This window comes from Phocoena phocoena, chromosome 3 (genome assembly GCF_963924675.1).
Source record: "Phocoena phocoena chromosome 3, mPhoPho1.1, whole genome shotgun sequence".
Lineage (NCBI taxonomy): Eukaryota > Metazoa > Chordata > Mammalia > Artiodactyla > Phocoenidae > Phocoena > Phocoena phocoena.
In genome coordinates, this window is record NC_089221.1 from 9,012,436 (window position 1) to 9,037,328 (window position 24,893).

At 45.7% G+C, this 24,893-nt stretch overlaps 1 protein-coding gene and 1 pseudogene across 1 annotated transcript in view; both read left to right on the top strand.

Annotated features, from left to right (window-relative positions):
• Nucleotides 1-24,893, top strand: part of ANKRD33B (ankyrin repeat domain 33B) — an 87,135-nt gene that overhangs the window by 52,690 nt on the left and 9,552 nt on the right. Inside the window, exon 3 of the mRNA XM_065875329.1 lies at nucleotides 17,773-17,913. Within this exon, the coding sequence (XP_065731401.1) occupies nucleotides 17,773-17,913 (141 nt within the window). The remainder of the gene's footprint in view (nucleotides 1-17,772; nucleotides 17,914-24,893) is intronic.
• On the top strand, nucleotides 18,808-23,018 carry LOC136121084 (son of sevenless homolog 2-like; annotated as a pseudogene).

The following is a 24,893-nucleotide window of genomic DNA, read 5'->3' on the forward strand; positions in this document are numbered from 1 at the left end:
ATGTTCCTATACCGAATGATGACCCAGGGTGCCTGTCAGTGGGTATAAGAGCCAGGGGTGGGGTGGGGTAGGGGTAGTTCATGGACCTGGGTGAGATGTCGGAGGGACACAGAGCTGTCACTAAATCAAAGGGGGAGTAAAGGAAAGCAGCTGAACATCTGCTCATGACTTTCATGTACTGTTTGACCAAAGAGAGGCTGTTCGGGCTTTCAGCTGATAGAATCAAATGATGTCCCGTTTTAATCCAGTTCCATAACCAGCTTTATTTATTTGATGATGTCTTAATTCCAAAAGATGTCTAGTAATACATGCTGACAGTGAAAAATCACCACAGAAGTATTATTATATAAAAAAAAGAAGTCCCTTTTCACTCTCCCCAATTCTCTCATTGACTGACCACGTTCCAGCTGGTTACGTTTCCAGAACTCTCTCTCCTTTTAAGCACAAAGGGTGTGCACGCACCTTTTATTTCCGTGAATGGGGTAATTCTGTAGAGACTGTGACTCTAATTTTTTTCACTCAGTCTATCTAGGGGATCTTTCCATGTAGACTTGTGTACACGAGATTTCCCTGCCTCTTACAGCGGCACACCCGAGTGATGGTGTGTTCGGGGCCGTGTCCCCCGAGTCCAGTAACTGAGACAGTTCGGTAATCCATTCTGTACAAGATCCTCTTTTTTTTGCGGTACGCGGGCCTCTCACTGTTGTGGCCTCTCCCGTTGCAGAGCACAGGCTCCGGACGCGCAGGCTCAGCGGCCATGGCTCACAGGCCCAGCCGCTCCACGGCGTGTGGGATCCTCCCGGACCGGGGCACAAACCCGTGTCCCCTGCATCAGCAGGTGGACTCTCAGCCACTGTGCCACCAGGGAAGCCCCACAAGATCCTCTTTTAAAACAAATATTTATTCAGCAGTCACTTCATGTCCAAGGGCTGTGCTAAGTGCTGGGTCTACAGGGCGGGCAAGGGCACACGTAACCCCGTCTCCCAAATTTAAAGTCTAGTGTGCACGGGTTTCTGAATGAGGCTGTTTCAGACCATGCTGGAGTGGAGCCCTTTGTGTTGACGGGCTGGGGACGAGGGGCGCATCTCTGAGGAGGGTGTACCTGTCAGCATCCCGGCCGGAAACAGGCGGAGCGGCAGGTGCGCTCAGAGTCTAAGCTGAGGAATGGGTAAGGGGGCTGTGAGTAGAGGTGGCAGCAGAGCTCAGGGGCAGGCCCTGGGGAGGGAGAGAGCCCGGGAAGGCTGCCCCCAGGAGCTGGGACCTGGGACACCTGAGCCACTCGAGGAGGGAGGTAGGCAGGGGACAGGGGCTCATACCCGCCCTCCTTCCACCGGGCCCCTGCTCAGTCACACCTGAGACTTCAGGGCTAAGGAACCCGGCAGGTGTGGTCTGTGGCGGTCAGAACAGGGCAGAGAAGGAAAGAGAAGAAATGCACAGATAGATTCTTAGAACTCAACCGCTTCATCAAAGGACGCCCACCTTTTAAATGTGCACATTTACGTAGCCCCTGCCGAGTGGCCTTTAGGAAAAGCTGTACCAATTTATATTTCCCACCACGTTCCCAAGGGTTGAGAGTTTGTCAACTCAAAATGGACTTCGCTTGCTCTTTGTGTTTCCCTGATTCTTATTGGAGCCTAGGATCTGCTACGGTGCTTTTGGGTGCCGTCTACTGAATACCCAACAAAACAAGCTTCAACGATGAGGAAACAGTCTTCTCTTGCAACATGATGTGTCTGAAGGCAACAGTTGGGGGGTTGCTTCATTGCATGGCTTCCTGATGTAAGGACCTGGAGCCGGCTTCTCAGAAATGCTCCTGACCTTTTGCCTCATGGTCCCAAGATGGCCTGGCAGCTCCAAGCAGCGTGGCTTCACGTTACAGCACAGGAGGCTTCAGGAAGGAGGAACAAATCCCTGTCTAAGACGGGAAAACATCTCCAGAAGCCTCCAGCACAGCTTCAGTTACAGGGCAGGGTTGCATCACACACCCTGCCCCAGGCAAAACAAATCGCTGGCCAGGGCGGTGGAGTGACCTCAGTCACCTTTGGCCCCCGCAGAATCTGTGTGGTTAAGGAAAACTGTAAAGTGACCACATGTTTCTATTATTTGATATCGCAGCTGTGTAGCTCGTCTGAGAGTCGGGAGTGTAAATGAGGATGCAGATGCCTGGGTCTGCCTGGCCGTGTTCTCTGCGAAGTCTCACCTTCTCAGGTCCTTATGCAGAATAAAGATACAGCTGAATCTAAGCTAGGCCTTTACCATGGAGAGGATATATGAAAATAAAGCCTCAAATAATCCCTAAATCTCATTCAGCCAGTAATTTCAATTTCTACCTTACTTCCCCTAACAAAAGTATAAAGTAGGATATAACCAAAGAAATGAATTACACGCCCCAGGGATGGCGTTAGGTGTTTACTTTCTCCGTTTCTTCTTCCCCTTGAACAGAAGAGCAGGAGTAAGATGAAGTGAGAGAACTGCAGGGGTCCTTCCGAACTGGTGATAATATCAAGCTGGTTCAGTACAAGTAACCTCTGGTGCATCCTTAAAACTTGTTATTCCTTGAACTTATCTTTAAGATTTTGGAGGAAATGCACTGAGAGCCAGCCTGGCATTATTCATGTCACTTGTTTGCTGGGGACAGGGTGGCGGTGAGGCTCCCAGGAGTGGCTGGCAGGCTCAGGCTGCCTGTGTGTGTTCTGAATTGTGAACTGGATTTGGGGAGTGTCCCGCTTCCGAGGAGAACGTATGACTTGGCCTGAGGCAGGCCAACGCCTCTTCATTGTATTTATCTTATTATCACTACAGCCGATCAAGATTTCTAGTCTGACTTCATTGCGATTTTTATGGATTTTTGAAGTGTTTTCCTTTTACTCGGTTTCTACTGTTTTAAGTACATTAGAACTTGGCACGTCTCTGAGGTTTCCTAGCATCACCTCGCCTTTTCCCATAAACTCCGTTTTTTGGAGCCTTTCTGACTGAGCACAGCAATGCCACCTCCTTCGCAGCAGCTGGCCCTGCTCCTCGGTCAGACTAGAGGAAAGCCTGTCTGTGCTGCCTGCCCTCTTCTCCCCTTGTGCATTTTCCCCTCCTCTGGATGGGGACGAAGAATCTGTTCTCTTCCTCAGTGCTGCTGGGACCTGATATTTCCAATCAACAGTTCCCTCTACTGGCTGGTTTGGAAAAGTGTATTTTGAGTACCTGGTGTCAGACCACAGCCCTAACTCCATTTTTAGGTCTGCACAGGTTTATTGTCTGTTTCCTTTCCTTGAATAAAGGAATAAACAAGACGTTTAGCCCATCATTGGTACCCAATTACATGTTGAATTAATAATTGTGATGGCCATGTAATCTTAGTTAATGTGGGTTATGGCTTGAAAATTAGCAACCTTTTTGATAAGTGAATTTTTTCAAGGGAGAAGTAGGAATCCTTCTGCCCTTTTACTTACTAAATATTTATTGAGCTTGCAGTCAGTTGGAAGTTTTGAACTTCTGAGCAAGCGTGGTGGCTGTGGGAATCCACAGCCACATGGAAATGTGGACCATGAGATGAGGCATGATGGTTCAGGTGCCTAATCCAGGCTTGGGGGACCAGGGCAGAGCTTCCAGTGGAAGGGAAGGCTCATCAGGTAATTGGGTAGAAGGCAAAGAAAGAGTATACCAGGTGGGGAACTAGCCTGGTGGGAAGGCCACCAGATTAGAGAAAGTGTGGTACACGGCTGAATTAAAAAGAGAGTTATGATTAAAGAGTCGAGGAGAAGGGCATTGGTGCAAGAGCTAAGGATGAAGCGGGGATATAGGGGAGGAAAAATAACCTTCTCTCTACCCTTCTGGGTTCCCAACTGAGACCCCTGTAATAAAAGACTAACAAGAGAGGACCAGACATCTATAAACATGCATGTGTAAATGGGGGACACCCAGGGAAAAGTGAATAACTCAAGGAAGTGGCTTAGAACTCTGGCTTATACGTCATCTTCCATAAAGAGCAATACATTTGTGGAGAAATGACAGGACAAGGGAAAGCAGTTTTTGAAGAGTTCTCATCACAAAGAAGAAAAACCATCCCCCCCCCTTTTGGTACCTATATGAGATGATGGATGTTAACTAAACTTACTATGGTAATGTGTCACAATATATGTAAGTCAAATCATTATGCTGTACACCTTAATTTAACACAGTGATATATGTTAATTATATCTCAGTAAAACTGGGGAAACATAAAGCAATAAAATAAGAAAATGTATGTCCTGCTTTTAGGCAAATGGGGGAGGACAGGGAACTTTTCTTGTAATTGCTTCTTCTCAGTTGCCTTCAGCTCAAAATAAATGTCAAGGTTGCATGTTTTGAGGTGGCATATTCTGCTGGCCTTCAGAGAGCAGGGTCAGATAAAAAAGGAGCTAGCTGGTTAAAGAGTTGAGACTTCATCTAAAGAGTAGAAACCATGAAGGGTTTTAAGTAGCAGTTGTGCTGGTCAGAAGAGTTTCTTGCTGATAGTGTGGAGAATGGGGCAGAAATCAGACCAGGAAGTCCAGGTGGGAGAGGGGTGGACCCCAGGAAGGATGTGGTGGCCCTCATCTAGGTTAGAAGTGGGAATGGAGAAACACGGACAGGTTTGGAAGATGTTTAAGAGGTGGCTTTGGCAGAATTCCATGATACTTGGATGGGGAAGGGGTTAGGGGAGGGCTGAAGAGAAAGCCCAGATTTCTGTCTTGGGCACCTCTGTTAGTTATTGGTGGTATTCATCATTGAATAAGGAATGTGGGTGAGAGGAGCAGGTTTGGAAGAAACATGTTTTGGGTTTGATGTGTTGAGTTTGCTTTGTTGGTGGGATGCCCAAGATGAAATATCCAGTAGACAGATATTTAGGTAAGAAACTCAGAAAAAGAGATTAGCTAGCAATAAGTGATCTGGAAGTTTTAGGATGAGAGGGGATAGGATCACCAAGGGGGCGTGTAGGGGATGAGAAGAGGGCTTAGTCATACGTCTGAGGAACAGTGGCATTTCAGAAAGCAGAGAACAGAAGAATTCACAAAGAAAATTGAGTGGCTGGAGAGAGAGGAAGAAAAAGCAGAAGGGTGAGCTATCAGGACATTTGCAGAAAGAGTTTCAAAAGGATGGAACAAGCAAGTGGTAAATGCTACAGAGATGTCTAGTAAGATGGGAACTGACTAGTAACCTTTGGATATTGCTACAAGACAGTCATTGGGGAATGATGGAAGACGGTTTCAGGAGAATTGGTGGGGGGTATAAGTAGCAAGAGTGAGAGTAGAAGACTCTGGAAGTTGGCCTGAAAAGGAGTCAGATGATTGGTGGTGGGTGGCGGGAATACAAAGACAGGTCCTGGGGATTATTGTTGGTCACTGCAATGAACTGGATGTTTATGTCTTCCCTCCAAATTAATATGTTGAATCCTAATCCCCAAGTGATGGTAATAGGAGGTGGGGCTTTGGGGAGGTAATTAGGTCATGAGGGTGTAGCCCTCATGAATAGAGTTAGTGCTTTAATACAAGAGACTCCAGAGAGCTCCCTCACCCTTTTTTCCATGTGAGGACACAGCAAGAAGATACCATATGAACCAGGAAGCGGGCTCTCACCAGACACTGAATCTGCTGGCATCTTGATCTTGAACTTCCCAGCCTCCAGAACTGTGAGAAATAAATGTTTGTTGTTTAACCCACTCAGTCAATGGCAGTTTCTTACAGCAGCTTGAATGGACTAAGACAGTCATATATATTTTAAGATGGGAGACCCTTGAGCATATATACCAGCTTACTGCTGCATGACCACCCCCAAACTCTAGTTTAAAATATGTTTATAGTTGATGCATCTGCGGATGGGCTGGGGATCGGCTGATCTAGACTGCCTTTGCTCGTGTGTCTGTGGGTGAGCCGGACCATTTAGCCGGGTCTGCTCTGCTCCGTGCATTTCTCATCCTCTACCTGGGACCATTGTATCAGCCTGGCACGTTCTTCTTAGGGAGATAGCTGAGGCACAAGTGTAGAAGGAGTCCCATCAGTGAGTGTGTTTCAAGCTTCTGTTGGCATCATGCCTGTAGATGTCCTGTGAGCCAATGTTCTTCTTGACAGAAGAACTTAGAAGCCATGTGGCAGAAGGCAAGGTGAGGAATTTAGGCTGTTAATACAATCTGGTGGGAATGAATATGCAAGGCGGGAGAGGTTGAAGAGAAAGAGGAAGTAGTTTGTAGCACAGATATATTCCCCAGAAGTAGATGGGGAATGGCTTTAAAGCACTGCAAGGGGAGGAGAGATTGGCATCTTTAAATAGGAGAAGAAACACCCTCCTTTTCACTAAGAGGGATGTGGGGAAGTTTTGGGAGTGATGGGGGAAACTTGAGGGGGTTCCCTTGTGGTTTCAGTTCCCTCTATGAAGTAGGAGGTGTGTCATCTCCTGGGAGAGGGGTTTGCTGTGAGGTAGGTGACTTAAGAGTTGGAAAGTTTAAAATTCCCCCCTTGGGGTTTGGGGGATTGTTGCTCAGTGGAAATCAAGAGTGGATATGATGCTTCTAAGAACATATAGATATTAACCTTTTTTCTTTAAAACCATGACAATGAACTGAAGGGAGCTTTCCTTTTCTTTGGTAACACAGATAGCTTGAAAGATAGTCCAGCTTGGCTACCATGGACTTCTATCCCCCGTACACTTACAGAGAAAATGCCATTGGCCATCCAAAGCGAAGCCAGAACCCTGGGGCTGGGGTGGTACCAGGAGTCATCTTTGACTTTTCTCTTTCTGTTACTTGGCTCAGCCCAATAATCACCAAGACCTGTCCATTCACTTCGCTCTGAGTCAACAACTCCTCTCTACCCTCCGGCCCTCCCCGGGGGCTGGCCACCATCTCCTCTGTCCATTGCACACCCACTTGGTAAGCACCCCGCCCCCCCCACCGCTGGTGAGGCTTGTGGACTGTGTGGACGGGATCCACACCCGGCAGCCAGTCAAGAACCATCGTCCCTACCTTGCAGTCTTATCGAGTGGCCCTAGCCTAGATCTCCCTTTCAGAAGATGAACTTTTGATTACAGAAAAACTGTAAAGATTGTGCAGAGAATTTCCGTATACCCCACACCTGGTTTCCCCTTTCGTTAGGCTCTTACACTAGGATGATACCTTGCACAAAACAAATAAACCCATATCGATGCATTTTTTTGAATTTTATTTTACTTTTTTTATACAGCAGGTTCTAATTAGTTAACTATTTTATACATATTAGCATATACATGTCAATCCCAATCTCCCAATTCGTCACACCACCACCACCACCCCTGCTTCCCCCCTTGGTATCCATACATTTGTTCTGTACATCTATGTCTCTATTTCTGCCTTGCAAACCGGTTCATCTGTACCTTTCTTCTAGATTCCACATATATGTGTTAATATACGATATTTGTTTTTCTCTTTCTGACTGACTTCATTCTGTATGACAGTCTCTAGGTCCATCCACGTCTCTACAAATGACCCAATTTCGTTCCTTTTTATGGCTGAGTAATATTCCATTGTATATATGTACCACATCTCCTTTACCCATTCATCTGTCAATGGGCATTTAGGTGGCTTCCATGACCTGGCTATTGTAAATAGTGCTGCAACAAACATTGGGGTGCATGTATCATTTGGAATTATGGTTTTCTCTGGGTATATGCCTAGTAGTGGGATTGCTGGGTCATATGGTAGTTCTGTTTTTAGTGTTTTGAGGAACCTCCATACTGTTCTCCACAGTGGCTGTATCAATTTACATTCCTGCCAACAGTGCAAGACAGTTCCCTTTTCTCCACACCTTCTCCGGCATCTGTTGTTTGTAGATTTTCTGATGATGCCCATTCTAACTGGTGTGAGGTGATACTTCATTGTAGTTTTGATTTGCATTTTCCTAATAATTAGTGATGTTGAGCAGCTTTTCATGTGCCTCATGGCCATCTGTAGGTCTTCTTTGGAGAAATGTCTATTTAGGTCTTCTGCCCATTTTTGGATTGGGTTGTTTGTTTTTTTAATATTGAGCTGCATGAGCTGTTTATATTTTTTGGAGATTAATCCTTTGTCCATTGCTTGGTTTGCAAATATTTTCTCCCATTCTGAGGGTTGTCTTTTCATCTTGTTTATAGTTTCCTTTGCTGTGCAAAAGCTTTTAAGTTTCATTAGGTCCCATTTGTTTATTTTTGTTTTTATTTCCATTATTCTAGGAGGTGGGTCAAAAAAGATCTTGCTGTGATTTATGTCAAAGTGTGTTCTTCCTATGTTTTCCTCTAAGAGTTTTATAGTGTCTGGTCTTAAATTTAGGTCTCTAATCCATTTTGAGGGGGGTTTTTTTTGTGTATAGTGTTAGGGAGTGTTCTAATTTCATTCTTTTACATGTAGCTGTCCAGTTTTCCCAGCACCACTTATTGAAGAGGCTGTCTTTTCTCCATTGTATATTCTTGCCTCCTTTGTTAGATTAGTTGACCATAGGTGCGTGGGTTTATCTCTGGGCTTTCTATCCTGTTCCATTGATCTATATTTCTGTTTTTGTGCCAGTACCATACTGTTTTGAGGACTGTAGCTTTGTAGTATAGTCTGAAGTCTGGGAGCCTGATTTCTCAAGCTCCGTTTCTCTTTCTCAAGATTGCTTTGACTATTCAGGGTCTTTTGTGTTTCTACACAAATTGTAAAATTCTTTGTTCTAGTCCTGTGAAAAATGCCATTGGTAATTTGATAGGGATTGTATTGAATCTGTAGATTGCTTTGGGTAGTATAGTCATTTTCACAATATTGATTCTTCCAATCCAAGAACGTGGTATATCTCTCCATCTGTGTCATCTCTGATTTCTTTCATCAGTGTCTTAAAGTTTTCTGAGAACAGGTCTTTTACCTCCTTAGGTAGGTTTATTCCTAGGTATCTTATTCTTTTTGTTGCAATAATGAATGGGTTTCTTTCCCTAATTTCTCTTTCTGATCTTTCGTTGTTAGTGTATAGGAATGCAAGAGATTTCTGTGCATTATTTTGTATCCTGCAACTTTACCAAATTCATTGATTAGCTCTAGTAGTTTTCTGGTGGCATCATTAGGATTCTCTATGTATAGTACCATGTCAAACAGTGACAGCTTTAATTCTTCTTTTCCAATTTGTATTCCTTTTATTTCTTTTTCTTCTCTGGTTGCCATGGCTAGGACTTCCAAAACTATGTTGAATAATAGTGGTGAGAGTGGACATCCTTGTCTTGTTCCTGATCTTAGAGGAAATGCTTTCAGTTTTTCACCCTTGAGAATGATGTTTGCTGTGGGTTTGTCATATATAGCCTTTATTATGCTGAGTTAGGTTCCCTCTGTGCCCACTTTCTGGAGAGTTTTTATCATAAATCAGTGTTGAATTTTGTGAAAAGCTTTTTCTCCATCTACCGAGATGATCATATGGTTTTTCTTCTTCAGTTTGTTAATATGGTATATTACATTGATTGATTTGCATATATTGAAGAATCCTTGCATCCCTGGGATAAATCCCACTTGATCATGGTGTATGATCCTTTTAGTGTGTTGTCAGATTCTGCTTGCTAGTATTTTGTTGAGGATTTTTGAGTCTATATTCATCAGTGATATTGGTCTGTAATTTTCTTCTTTTGTAGTATCTTTGTCTGGTTTAGGTATCAGGGTGATGGTGGCCTTGTAGAATGAGTTTGGGAGTGTTCCTTCCTCTGCAAGTTTTTGGAAGAGTTTGAGAAGGATGGGTGTTAGCTCTTCTCTAAATGTTTCATAGAATTCACCTGTGAAGCCATCTGGTCCTGGACTTCTGTTTGCAGGAAGGTTTTTAACCACAGGTTCAATTTCATTACTTGTGATTGGTCTGTTCATGTTTTCTGTTTCATCCTGGTTCAGTCTTGGCAGGTTATAGCTTTCTAAGAATTTGTCCATTTCTTCCAGGTTGTTCATTTTATTGGCATAGAGTTGCTTGTAGTAGTCTCTTAGGATGCTTTGTATTTGTGTGGTGTCTGTTGTAACTTCTCCTGTTTCATTTCTAATTTTATTGATTTGAGTCCTTTCCCTCTTTTTCTTGATGAGTCTGGCTAATGGTTTATCAATTTTGTTTATCTTCTCAAGGAACCAGGTTTTAGTTTTATGATCTTTGCTATTTTCTTTGTTTCTATTTCATTTATTTCTGCTTTGATCTTTATGGTTTCTTTCCTCTTACTAACTTTGGGTTTTGTTTGTTCTACCTTCTCTAGTTCCATTAGGTGTAAGGTTAGATTGTTTATTTGAAATTTTTCTTGTTTCTTGAGATAGGATTGTATTGCTATAAACTTCCTTCTTAGAACAGCTTTTGCTGCATCCCAGAGGTTTTGGATTGTCGTGTTTTCATTGTCATTTGTCTCTAGGTATTTTTTGATTTCCTCTTTGATTTCTTCAGTGATCTCTTGGTTATTTAGTAACGTATTGTTTAGCCTCCATGTGTTTGTGTTTTTTTTACTCTTTTCCCCCTGTAATTGATTTCTAATCTCATAGAGTTGTGGTGGGAAAAGATGCTTGATATGATTTCAGTTTTCTTAAATTTACTGAGGCTTGATTTGTGACCCAAGATGTGATCTATTCTGGAGAATGTTCCATGTGCACTTGAGAAGAAAATGTAATCTGTTGTTTTCAGATGGAATGTCCTATAAATGTCAATTAAATCTATCTGGTCTATTGTGTCATTTAAAGCTTGTGTTTCCTTATTAATTTTCTGTCTGGATGATCTGTCCATTGGTGCAAGTGAGGTGTTAAAGTTCCCCACTATTGTGTTACTGTCCATTTCCTCCTTCATAGCTGTTAGCATTTGCCTTATGTACTGAGGTGCTCCTATGTTGGGTGCATATGTATTTATAATTGTTATATCTTCTTCTTGGATTGATCCCTTGATCATTACGTAGTGTCCTTCCTTGTGTCTTGTAACATTCTTTATTTTAATGTCTATTTTATCTGATATGCGAATTGCTACTCCAGCTTTCTTTTGATTTCCATTTGCATGGAATGTGTTTTTCCATCCCCTCACTTTCAGTCTGTATGTGTCCTTAGGTTTGAAGTGGGTGTCTTGTAGACAGCATATATATGGGTTTTGTTTTTATATCCATTCAGCAAGCCTGTGTCTTTTGGTTGAAGCATTTAATCCGTTTACGTTTAAGGTAATTATCGATATGTATGTTCCTATTACCATTTTCTTAATTGTTTTGGGTTTGTTTTTGTAGGTCTTTTTCTTCTCTTGTGTTTCCTGCCTAGAGAAGTTCCTTTAGCATTTGTTGTAGAGCTAGTTTGGTGGTGCTGAATTCTCTTAGCTTTTGCTTGTCTGTAAAGCTTTTGATTTCTCTGTCAAATCTGAATGAGATCCTTGCTGGGTAGAGTGATCTTGGTTGTAGTTTCTTCCCTTTCATCACTTTAAATATATTGTGCCAGTCCCTTCTGGCTTGTAGAGTTTCTGTTGAGAAATCAGTCAGCTGTTAACCTTATGGGAGTTCCCTTGCATGTTATTTGTTGTTTTTCCCTTGTTGCTTTTAATAATTTTTCTTTGTCTTTAATTTTTGTCAGTTTGATTGCTATGTGTCTCAGCATGTTTCTCCTTGGGTTTATCCTGCCTGGGACTCTGTGCTTCCTGTACTTGAGTGGCTGTTTCTTTTCCCATGTTAGGGAAATTTTCTACTATAATCTCTAAATGTTTTCTCGGGTCCTTTCTCTCTGTCTTCTCCTCTGGGACCCCTATAATGCGGATGTCACTGTGTTTAATGTTATCCTAGAGGTCTCTTAGGCTGTCTTCATTTCTTCTCTTTCTTTTTTCTTTATTCTGTTCTGTGACAGTGAATTCTACCATTCTGTCTTCCAGGTCAGTTATCCATTCTTCTGCCTCAGTTATTCTGCTATTGATTCCTTCTAGTGTATTTTTGATTTCAGTTACTGTATTATTCATCTGTGTTTGTTTGTCCTTTAATTCTTCTAGGTGTTTGTTCTTTAATTCTTGTGGGTCTTTGTTCAACATTTCTTGCATCTTCTCAATCTTTGCCTCCATTTTTTTTCTGAGGTCCTGGATCATTTTCACTATCATTATTCTGACTTCTTTTTCTGGAAGGTTGCCTATCTCCATTTCATTTAGTTGTTTTTCTGGGGTTATATCTTGTTCCTTCATCTTGTACATAGCCCTCTGCCTTTTCATTTTGTCTCTCTTTCTGTGAATGTGGTTTTCATTCCACAGGCTGCAGGACTGTAGTTGTTCTTGCTTCTGCTATTTGCCCTGTGGTGGATGAGGCTGTCTAAGAGGCTTGTGCAAGCTTCCTGATGGGAGGGACTGGTGGTGGGTAGAGCTGGGTGTTGCTCTGGTGGGCAGAGCTCAGTAAAACTTTAATCTGCTTGTCTGCTGATTCGTGGGGCTGAGTTCCCTCCCTGTTGGTTGTTTGGCCTGAGGTGACTCAGCACTGGAGCCTACCCGGCTCTTTGTTGGGGCTAATGGTGGACTCTGGGAGGGCTCACGCCAAGGAGTACTTCCCAGAACTTCTGCTGCCAGTGTCCTTGTCCCCATGGTGAGCCACAGCCACCCCTCGCCTCTGCAGGAGACCCTCCAACACTAGCAGGTAGGTCTGGTTCAGTCTCCCCTGGGGTTACTTCTCCTTCCCCTGGGTCCCGACGCGCACACTATTTTATGTGGGCCCTCCAAGAGTGGGGCCTCTGTTTCCCCCAGTCCTGTCGAAGTCCTGCAGTCAAATCCTGCTAGCCTTCAAAGTCTGATGCTCTGGAAATTCCTCCTCCCGTTTCCAGACCCCCAGGTTGGGAAGCCTGACGTGGGGCTCAGAACCTTCACTCCAGTGGGAGGACTTCTGTGGTATAAGTGTTCTCCAGTCTGTGAGTCACCCACCCAGCGGTTACGGGATTTGATTTTATTGTGATTGCGCCCCTCCTACCATCTCACTGTGGCTTCTCCTTTGTCTTTGGATGTGGGGGATCTTTTTTGGTGAGTTCCAGTGGCTTCCTGTCAATGATTGTTGAGCCGTTGTTGAGCCTCTGTGGTGCCCCCGCAGAGGGAGTGAGCACATGTCCTTGTACTCTGCTATCTTGAACCAATCTCCTCAATGCATTTTTTTTTTATTAACTAAAGTCCATTTTTTAAATTCAGACTTCCTCAGTTTTTCCCTAATGTCCTTTTTCTGTTCCAAGATCCCAGCTAGGATCCCATGTGACATTCTGTTGTCATGTCCCCTCATGCTCCTTTTGGTTGTGACAGTTTCTCAGACTTTATGACTTTCACAGTCTGGGGAGTGCTTGTTAGGCACTCGTCAGGTAGAGTGTCCCTCAGTTTGTGTGTGTCTGGTGTTTTTTGCATGATTAGAGTGGAGTTGCGGGTTTTTCAAAGGAGGACTACAGAGGAAAGTGCCGTTTGCGTGACATCATATGAAGGGATTTGTTAAAGAAAAATTCAATGACACCTGTTAGAGATGGTCAGACAGACTTTATTCAAAAATCATCTCGATAGGTATGAGGGCCATCACAATGGGATTTTGCACCAGGGGAGAGGGTAGGCTCAACTCCGACTGCAGCATGGATATGTGGGTGTTTATAGACAAGGAGCAGGGTGGGGGGTCTGGGGTGGGAAATGACTAAGAGGGAACATCAGGGAGATTCCGGCCAAACCGACCTAACAAGATTCTTGCTAAAGACAGGCCAGGGTGATCGGATGTCACCTGGGGGCTGGTGGAGGATGAAGAATGACCAGATAGCATGGTGGGGATGAGGGTGGTTCTCGTTAAACTGACTTATTAGCAGGGTTATTGCTAAAATGAGATTTTACAAGGAAGGGCACAGATGGGCCTGGGGAGAAGATTCAGGGGCCTGAGTGAAGTTTGACCAGGCAGAGAATCTGTCGGCAGAGGCTCTGGACATGACCGTTGACCCTGATCACCAGGCTGAGGTCATGTCGGCCACACTTCTCTCTTGTGAGATTACCGCTCCACCGCCATCCCCAACACAGTCTACTCTTTGGAGGGGAGTCTCTGTGCACAGCCCACAAGAGAACGAGTGGGTGCTTATGTGTCACCTCCTTGGGAGTGGAGCAAGTGCATACGTTTTTTGGAGTTTTTCTGCCCAGAAATTTGTCTGTTAGGCCCTTTTTATACAACACCTTATCTCCTGTCATGTTCACAGTTGTGAGGTTGATATTATCTCCCATTTTCCAGATGTGGAAACAGAGACTCAGTGAAGTTGACCTACCTCCCCAGGCTCACCCAGATTTTAAGTGGCAGGCTGGGAGCTTGAATTTGAGTGTTCTCAGAGCCAGCGCTCTTAAGTACTCAGTTCTCTGTCTGCATGGCCATTTAGTTACTCCACTGAAGCTATGTCATCAAGAATTAACTTATTCCCTGGGCCGCTTAAGCCCTTCTCTTAGGCAGGGTAAGGCTCATGGGGTCAGCGGAGGACGTTCTTTAGCTCTGTGTGGTCAGCCCACTCGTTAAGTCCACTCTGAGGACTTCAGGAACCAAATCCTATACCATACAGTCAAAGTTGGACTAGGCTCAAACTAGATTTCCATGTGGGGCACATTCTGTTATGCAAGGAAGGCTGTGTTCTTCCTATCATCTATCTATCTATCTTACTGAAGAAAAAGAAAAAAGCTCCTTTTTGGTTAATTGGCATGATTTAAAGAAGAAAGGTTGGGCTTCCCTGGTGGCGCAGTGGTTGAGAGTCCGCCTGCCGATGCAGGGGACACGGGTTCGTGCCCCAGTCTGGGAAGATCCCACATGCCGCGGAGAGGCTGGGCCCGTGAGCCATGGCCGCTGAGCCTGCGTGTCCAGAGCCTGTGCTCCGCAACGGGAGAGGCCACAACAGTGAGAGGCCCGCGTACCGCAAAAAAAACAAATAATAATAATAAAATAAAAATAAATAAATAAAGAAGAAAGGTTAATATCTATTCATTCTTAGCAGCACTGGGTCCATCCTTGATTTCAGTTGAGCCAGGTTGTTTCGTGATAACAGGTATTGTGCTGTCATTTTGGGAGAGCCAGTGGGGAGCTGAGAGTGATTTCACGGGTCACTGACAGCTCGAGCCTGTAGTCAGTAGTCAGAACGAGTGGACTGCACGTTGGTTTTTCTGATCTCTACGTAACATGCAGAACGGGTCTGTATAATGGGCCGTTTGTTTTGTGGATTGTCAGTTTTTTCTCTCCCCGCCTGTTCAGAGTGTTTAGGATATGTCAGTGCAAAGGACATCGTGCTGAAAGTACGGCGGCCACGCTCTTTCACGTTTTTAAAGAAACGGCTCCAAACGAATTGCAATTCGTTTCACTATGACCCTGGTTAAATCTAACTGACAGGTGCTGTGAAGTGTTTAGCTGGACGACAAACCCAACTGAGATCAAAGGACTCTCCTCCCCCGCCCCTGCTCCAACAGTTTAGAGCAGTTAAGCTGCTTTGGGCACCTGACAGCCAGCATCGTCCCCTGGCGGGGGGGGGGTGTGCTCTGTAAAGGAGAGCAGAAAGCAAAGTGGTGTGAATGACTCAAAAAGTGTCAGCTGCCGGTTGGAACCTGTGAGTCACAGAGCGGGAAGGTCCCACCCATTTGCTTCTGGCTTGTTAACCCCCGGACACGATCATATTAGTCAGTGCTTATCTCAGAAAGTCAGATAGCTACATGATCTTTGCGATGAGCTCAGGAGGTGGGCTGAGGTCCATGGTGAGGGGAAAACACTGCTTCTGGAGGAGCCCACACTCTAGTTTCTGTTGCTTGTTTCATTTTTAACTTGGAAGTTGAGGAGAAGGATGCACTGTTGCTTGGCCAGCAGCCTGCAGTGTCTGGGTGCCATTCAAGGAGGGTAACTGGGTCCCCGCCTGCACTCTGTCTCGGTCGGCGTGTGATGGGGGGTACGGAGCTCCCGCCGTGGGAGGAGTTACTGGTGGGCGTGCACAGCACTGGCAGGACCCGGAAGGAGGCCCAGGAGACGTTGCTGCGGCAGGAGAGGGGTCGGGTCTCCCCGCTGCTGTGCTGGGGGCCTCCGCTCCCTCGGCCTCCCAGTCTGCAGGGCAAGGGGGGCTGCATCTCGGGAGCACCTTGTGTCCCATGGCTGCCCGCCCTCCGGAGGAGGCCTCACCTCCTCTGCCATGTGTCCAGTCTCACCCATTGTGCTTCCTGATAGCAGCCGGGGACGGAGCCTCAGGGGTCCTGGCTTCTCCGTGGTGCAGAGGCCTCCCTGCGAGGAGCTAGTGGTGCCCAGTTAGCAGCAGAAGTCGCAGTGCAGTGTCCACCAGGCGTCACACCTGCAGCCCTGACAGTGGGGCTTCCGGGGGACATGTATGGGGTGGGGATGACGGCGGGATTTCCGAGCCAGTCCTCGGCGTGTAAGGATGGAGGCTGGGCCCCCAGGCCCTCCATCCAGGCTCAGGTGAGAGCTTCTGCAGACTGCCCACCCTCCCGAGGTGTGTTAGCCGTCACGATTAGGGCCAGGATGGAAATGGCAACCAAGAGGCAGGCTGGCGGGTCAGGGGTCAGGGAGAAGGTAAGCAGGAGAGGACGCCATCTCCCACCTTGGTCCTGAAATCTGAGCCTCTAGGAAGTGGCTCTCAACAGGGGTGATTTTGCCCCCATAGGGGATATTTGGCAACGTCTGGACACATTTTTGGTTGTCATACCTGGGAGGGAGGAGGGTTATGGTAGCTACTGGCATCTAGTGGGTAGAGCCCAGTGCTAACCGTCCCACACTGCACAGAACAGCCCTACAACAAAGAATAATCTGGCCCCAGGTGTCAGTAGTGCCAAGGTTGACACCCTGCTCTAAGGAACTAAAGAGTCGGGGGGGAGGGTGGCATGTCATTTCACTCGAGGACTTAATAGATGTGGCCAGTGGGCTTCGGGCAGCATGGGCATTTGACCCCAGAGCTCTTTATGTGGCACAAGAGTCGTTTGAGGATCTTTCTCTGGGTGAGCCAGGAGTATCCTGGGAACACTGCTTGTTACGTGATGTTCTCCTTATTCACCGCTATCCAAGAGTGCGTGGGCTTTTTGAAAACCCTCTGGGAGTGAGCAGAAAATCAGGCCCTTTTTTGGAAGTGCGAGACGATAAAGGGGAGAAATCTATATTCTGAAATGAATATTCTTACCTGGTTGGGTTTATGGATAAGGGTCTGGGTAGCAATACTCCCTGGGTTCCCTGACTCTGTGTGTGTGTGTGTGTGTGTGTGTGTGTGTGTGTGAGTGTGTGTGTGTGTGAGAGAGAGAGAGAGAGAGAGAGCCTTCTGAGCGGTGATAGGGTGGCAGTGTGCACTGGCATATCCTGTTGTTATGATGATGAGATGAAGACTTTCTCCTCCCTGAGGCTCTGGAGTTCTGGGAAATGGCTCTGAGGTTCATCTTCTGTTTTGCATCGGCGTCTCCTGCTGGGCGCCGACAGCATGCGGGGCCTCCCCACTGACCAGCCAGCGTCTGCGTCAGGCCAGCTCGGGTGTGCCCACGCCACCCCCACAGTGTCTCTGCTCCCCACATTCCTTCCTCAACAGGTTGATGGGACAGCTGAACTTCCAAGTGGCTTGGCAGGAGGGAATAATGAACCAGAGGCAGCAACGGCATGGCCGGGGCAGGGCCCTCTGTCTTCTCGTTTCCTGGACTCCTGAGAATTATTTTTTTGCGGCCTGAGAGGCAAACACACACACACACACACACACACGCACACACACACACACACCCCCCAGAGCGGTGGACCATGCCATGTTTCCCTCTGTCTGTGTAGGAAGGCCGCTGGAATGCCCGCTCTTTGTGGAGTGTGGTCCATACATGTGTGCATTTCTCTTTGCAGGGCACGTCACCATCACCAACTACTTGTTGAACTATTTCCCTGGTCTTGACCTTGAAAGGAGGAACGTGTTTGGGTTCACGGCCCTGATGAAAGCCGCCATGCAGGGCCGAACGGAGTGCATCCGAGCCCTGATGCTAGCAGGTACGTCCCCACCTGTCCCATGCAGTCCCAGGGTCCCGGGAAATGCTGAGTTGGCTCCTTTAAAGATATGTGTTGAAGGGATGAATCCCCCCCATAGAAACCAAGCCTAGTGGATGCATCAAAGAAACGTTTCTTTGTTGAGATGTATGGCTGTCATCATCCGAGTTGAAACAAAAACAAAAGCTCCGGCCTGCTCCGCGGCGCGCATGCTCCGTGCGGGGCTGCTCCAGCTACACGGGGTAATGAGCGCGGGGCGGAGGGGGCTGGCCGAGCCGCGCTTGCCGGGGCCCGGGGCTTGGCGGCGGCCCTGGGGCCCTGTGCGCGGCTGCTGAAGGGGCGGCGGCGAAGGTGGTGGTGGCCAGCACTGTGCGCGCCAGTGTGGCTCTCTCGCCCGACGCGCGCGCCCGGTCTGTCCCCAGGGCCCTCTGGAGGTGACTCGGGTGGGCGGGGCAGGGCGGTGTTGCCGGTTGGGAGGGCGGAGATGAGGAGACAAGCCGCCGCCGCTCTCTGCCTGCCGCGTCCGTAGCGGGAGTCCGAGCAGGGGAGAGGCCAGCTGTACCCCCGCCGGGTTGCGAACCCAGACAGAGGAGGAGGAGCCGCCTGAGAAGCGGGCCAGCGCCGCGGGGAAAAGAGGCCGCACGGGTTCATGGGACGCAGCGCTTCCTCTGCGGACGCTGCACTAGGCGACGCCGCGGAGCCGAGGAAGCTGCCCCCGGAGCCCCCGCCCGCCCGCCGGCGCCGTCTCCGTCTCCGAGCCAACTCGGCCGTAGCCGCGGCCCGGGCAGGAGGCGGCCGGCGAGGCTAGGCGGCCCACGCCCTTGCCTGTCAGGCCACCGGCCCGGCCTGTTTCGGCCCGCGGGCCGCCCCCGCTACGGAGGCGCTGCCGCCGGGGCCATGCCGCAGGCGCCGCATACGTACGAGTTTGTCAGCGAAGAGAACAGTCCGAAATGGCGGGGACTGTTGGTCTCGGCCCTGCGGAAGGTTCAGGAGCAAGTACATCCCAATCTCTCAGCTAATGAAGAGTCTCTCTATTATATTGAAGAGCTGATTTTTCAGCTGCTTAATAAATTATGCATGGCCCAACCAAGGACTGTTCAAGATGTGGAGGAGCGAGTTCAAAAGACCTTTCCTCACCCAATGGATAAGTGGGCTACTGCTGATGCATAGTCTGCCATAGAGAGACGAAAGCGAAGAAATCCTCTTACTGCCTGTGGACAAAATCCATCCTTCACTGAAGGATGTTTTAGGGTACAAAGTGGACTACCATGTGTCCCTGTATATTGTGGCTGTACTAGAGTATATCTCAGCTCATATTTTGAAATTGGCTGGTAATTATGTATTTAATATCCGACATTATGAAATATCCCAACAGGACATTAAAGTGTCAATGTGTGCAGATAAGGTTGTTTTTTATTTTTTTTATTTTTTGCGGTACGCGGGCCTCTCACTGTTGTGGCGTCTCCCGTTGCGGAGCACAGGCTCCGGACGCGCAGGCCCAGCGGCCGTGGCTCACGGGCCCAGCTGCTCCGCGGCACGTGGGATCTTCCCGGACCGGGGCACGAACCCGTGTCCCCTGCATCTGCAGGCGGACTCTCAACCACTGCGCCACCAGGGAAGCCCTGCAGATAAGGTTTTGATGGACATGTTGGATCAGGATGACATAGGCTTGGTTTCTCTTTGTGAAGATGAACCTGGTTCTTCAGGTGAATTAAACTACTATGACCTTGTCAGAACTGAAATTGCAGAAGAAAGACAGTATCTACGGGAACTAAATATGATCATAAAAGTGTTTTGAGAAGCTTTTATTTCTGACAGAAAGCTGTCTAAACTTTCTGATATTGAAAAGATTTTCAGTAACATTTTAGATAATACATGAATTGACCGTGAAACTTCTAGGTTTAATTGAAGACACAGTTGAAATGACTGATGAAAGCAGCCCTCGTCCCTTAGCTGGAAGCTGATTTGAAGATTTGGCAGAGGAACAAGCATTTGATCCTTATGAAACATTATCACAGGATATTCTTTCACCAAAATTTAATGAGCATTTCAGTAAGTTAATGGCCAGACCCGCAGTGGCTCTACACTTTCAGTCCACTGCTGATGGTTTTAAAGAGGCAGTTCGTTATGTCCTTCCACGCCTTATGCTGGTGCCAGTGTATCATTGTTGGCACTATTTTGAATTGTTAAAGCAATTGAAAGCATGTAGTGAAGAGCATGAAGACAGAGAATGTTTGAACCAAGCTGTTACTGCTCTCATGAATCTCCAAGGTAGTATGGACCGAATTTACAAGCAGTATTCACCTAGATGCTGACCTGGGGATCCTGTTTGCCTTTTTATAATCATCAATTAAGAAGCAAGCACCTGGCTATTAAAAAAATGAATGAAATTCAGAAAAACATAGATGGATGGGAAGGCAAAGATATTGGACAGTGTTGTAATCAATTTATTATGGAAGGCCCATTGACGAGAATTCGTGCTAAACACAAACGGCATATTTTTCTCTTTGATGGCTTAATGATTAGCCACAAACCCAGTCACAGCCAGTCACACCTTCCAGGATACAGTAGTACAGAATACAGATTATTAAAAGAAAAATTTGTCATGAGGAAAATACAAATATGTGGTAAAGAAGATACTTGTGAGTGCAAACATGCTTTTGAATTAGTATCCAAAGATGAAAACAGCATAATATTTGCTAAGTTTGCTGAAGAGAAAAATAATCGGATGGCAGCACTTATTTCTCTTCATTACCATAGTACTCTACATCGAATGCTAGATTCAGTATTATTGAAGGAAGAAAATGAGCAACCACTTCGATTACCGAGTCCTGAAGTGTATCGTTTTGTGGTAAAAGACTCTGAGGAAAACATTGTTTTTGAAGACGACTTGCAAAGTAGAAGTGGAATCCCCATTATTAAAGGAGGAACTGTGGTGAAATTAATTGAAAGGTTAACACATCACATGTATGCAGATCCCAATTTTGTTCGCACTTTTCTTGCTACGTATCGTTCATTTTGTAAACCACAGGAATTGCTAAGCTTACTGATCACACGATTTGAAATTCCAGAGCCAGAACCTAGTGAAGCAGATAAATTGGCAGTAGAGAAAGGCGAGCAGCCAATCAGTGCAGACCTTAAAAGGTTTTGCAAGGAATATGTCCAGCCAGTACAACTTAGGATCTTAAATGTGTTTCGGCACAGGGTTGAACACCATTTTTATGACTTTGAAAGAGACTTGGAGTTGCTTGAAAGACTAGAATCCTTCATTTCAAGTGTAAGAGGGAAAGCTCTGAAGAAATGGGTAGAGTCAATTGCTAAGATCATCAAGAGGAAGAAACAAGCTCAGGCAAATGGAATAAGCCATAATATTACCTTTGAAAGTCCACCTCCACCAACTGAATGGCATATCAGCAGACCAGGACAGTTTGAAACATTTGATCTCATGACACTTCATCCAATAGAAATTGCATATCAGCTGACACTTTCGGAATCTGATCTCTACAGGAAAGTTCAACCTTCTGAACTTGTAGGGAGTGTATGGACCAAAGAAGATAAATAAATTCTCCAAATTTATTAAAAATGATTCGCCACATCACAAATCTCACTCTCTGGTTTGAAAAGTGCATTGTGGAAGCAGAAAATTTTGAGGAATGGGTGGCAGTACTAAGTAGAATTATAGAAATTCTGCAAGTTTTTCAAGATTTGAATAATTTCAGTGGTGTATTAGAGATCGTCAGTGCAGTAAATTCAGTATGAGTCTGTAGACTAGATCATACCTTGAGGAGAGAAAAAGGAAAATTTTGGATGAAGCTGTGGAATTAAGTCAAGATCATTTTAAAAAATATCTAATGAAACTTAAGTCAATCAGTCCACCTTGTGTGTCTTTTTTTGGAATATATTTAACAAATATTCTGAAGACTGAAGAAGGGAATAATGATTTTTTAAAAAAGAAAGGGAAAGATTTAATCAATTTCAGTAAGAGGAAAAAAGTAGCTGAAATTACTGGAGAAATTTGTCAATATCAGAATCAGCCTTACTGTTTACTGATAGAACCAGAAATGAGGAGGTTCTTTGAAAACCTTAACCCCATGGGAAATGCTTCTGAAAACGAGTTTACACATTATTTGTTCAACAAGTCACTAGAAATTGAACCCCGAAACCGCAAACAGCCACCTCGATTTCCTAGGAAATCAACTTTCTCTTTAAAATCTCCTGGAATAAGGCCTAATACAGGCCGACATGGCTCTACCTCAGGTACTTTACGAGGTCATCCAACACCATTAGAAAGAGAACCACGTAAAATAAGCTTTAGTCGGATTGCTGAAACAGAGCTTGAATCAACGGTGTCAGCACCAACCTCTCCGAATACACCATCTCCTCCACCAGTATCTGCTTCTTCAGACCTTAGTGTGTTTTTAGATGTGGATCTCAACAGTTCCTGTGGAAGCAATAGCATCTTCGCTCCAGTCCTCTTGCCTCATTCAAAGTCTTTCTTTAGTTCGTGTGGTAGTTTACATAAACTAAGTGAAGGGCCACTGATTCCCCCTCCACTTCCTCCTCGAAAAAAATTTGATCAGGATGCTTCAGATTCCAAGGGGACTATGAAATCTGATGATGACCCCCCTGCTATTCTGCCAAGACAGCCTCCTCCTCCAAAGGTAAAACCCAGAGTTCCTGCTCCTTCTGGTGCATTTGACGGGCCTCTGCATAGTCCACCACCGCCGCCGCCGAGAGATCCTCTTCCCGATACCCCTCCACCAGTTCCCCTTCGGCCTCCAGAACACTTTATAAACTGTCTGTTTACTCTTCAGCCACCTGCACTGGGACATCTTCACAGAGATCCAGACCGGTTCAGAGACGATAGTACATGTCCCAATTCTCCAAACACTCCTCCTAGCGCACCCTCTCCAAGGGTACCGCGTCGACGCTATGTGCTCAGTTCTAGTCAGAATAATCTTGCTCATCCTCAAGCGCCCCCTGTTCCACCAAGGCAGAATTCAAGCCCTCACCTACCAAAACTGCCACCAAAGACTTACAAATGGGAGCTTTTGCACCCCCCATTGTATAGACTGCCTTTGCTAGAAAATGCAGAAACTCCTCAATGACCCTAGCCATGTGTAGTCATTGACACTGGAATGGTATTTGTACAGTTTTTTTTTAAATTTATTCCAAAAAGCCCTAGTATTTTAGTACTTAAAAAAAAATAATGTTCTTACAAAAATGCTACTGATCAAATAAGCTTTTAAAGATTGGAAAAATAAAAGTACAGAAGTCCTTTACCATTATCCTCAGTAGCATTGCCTTGTCTTGGATCCTCAGTGCTGCCCAAAGGCCAGTATAAAGAATTTATATTTGCACTGTAGACTCTGCTAAAATATGGTTTAAAGTGACAGTGATGGCACTGAAAGCGGATAGTGCATTTGTGGAATTTTTCAAATTTGAGTAACAGATGACTTTTTAAGGCAGTGAATTTATACACATATAGGGGGTGTGTGGTGATACTGATTTTTAAGCCTCTTGGACCATCTTCTAGTTTTTACGTCCAGTTTTTACATTTCGGAAGATCGTGAATAACACCCACTGCTCTTAAACTCTTTAATGCCATGTCTTAAAAGCCAGAATTTGCTGCTGAAGACAAAAGTGAAAAATAGAACGAAAATAATAGAATGCACTGTGTTTATTGTTTTGTCGAAATGTAAACAGACTACCTAACCCAATCATAGAGGAGAAAAGGGCATATATCTTATACAGATGTGCCTTTTTGCAGACTGTGGTGTCTTTAGCTAACGAGTTGCCTGTTGTTTTGGAAAACAAAGTTAATATGCCATACATGTACAGTTTTGTTTATATTGTACATTTAAAGATAATGCTAATAACCTATATAAATTTATGTGACTCAAGGCCTATAGTACGGTCTGCTACTTTACTAATTCATAAAGCTGGAGGATAAGTTTCTTATGGCATAGGAACCAACTGCATTGCCTTCAAAACCAAGTAACTTTCTCTATAAATCTTGTGTTAACTAAAAATTTTTAAAGTATTTTTTTAGGTTGGTAATATTTAAACCAGCAGACACTTAAAGCTTTATTAAACTTTTTAATCAGAGACGTGATAAAAACTTTTATTTGCCATCTGTACTCCTTCACTCTAAGTGATGAAAAAGCGTGTTTTCCTCTTAGGTCCGTAGCAGCAGTTGTAAAGTAGCCAAAACCCACATTGTTTATTTACTGGTCTGTGGCCTTTTACTGTGCTTTGTATCAGAGTTCCTAACAAGATTAATAAATCACCCCAGTCTTAATTTTTAAAAGAAAAAAAAAAAAAAAGCTCCTGCTTTCAGGGTGGGTTGGGAGGTCACAGCACTGGTCACCCCATAGGCCAGCCCTCCTGTTTCCTCACCCCCTAGCCTCATCCTGCCTGCATTTTTCTTCACAAACGTGTGCTCTGGTCTTGACGCTGGCAAGATGGTCCTATTGAAGGTGGGCAAAGGGATGGCAGGGTCTACCCAGGAGCCCTCCCAGGTGTCTGCTTGCTGGTGGGTGGAGTCACGTGGTCATATGATGTTGTAACTGAGCGAGGGCTCGTGTGCCTGCAGTGCAGAAAGCCATACTCTGACGGTGGTTGTTCACAGCAAAGTAAGGGTTTATTTGCAGGGCACCAAGCAAGGAGTACCGGCGGCTTAGGCTCAGAAGACCCGAACCTCCCGATGGCTTTTAGGCAACGGTTTTTAAAGATGGTGTTAGGGGAGAGGGTCAAAGGTTGCCTGACCAGCTTGTTGACCTTCTGATCAGCTGGTGGTGAGGTAACAGGGTGATGCTTCAGGAGTCTCAACCATCAACCTTTGGGTTCCAGCCGGTCTGGGATCTAGTGCTTGTGGTCAGTGTAGTCACCATCCGCCACTGGGAGGGGGTCTTAGTTTCTGCAGAATAGCTCAAAGATATGCACCAGATTGTCACCTGTATCCCTTCAGGAGGAACTAGGAG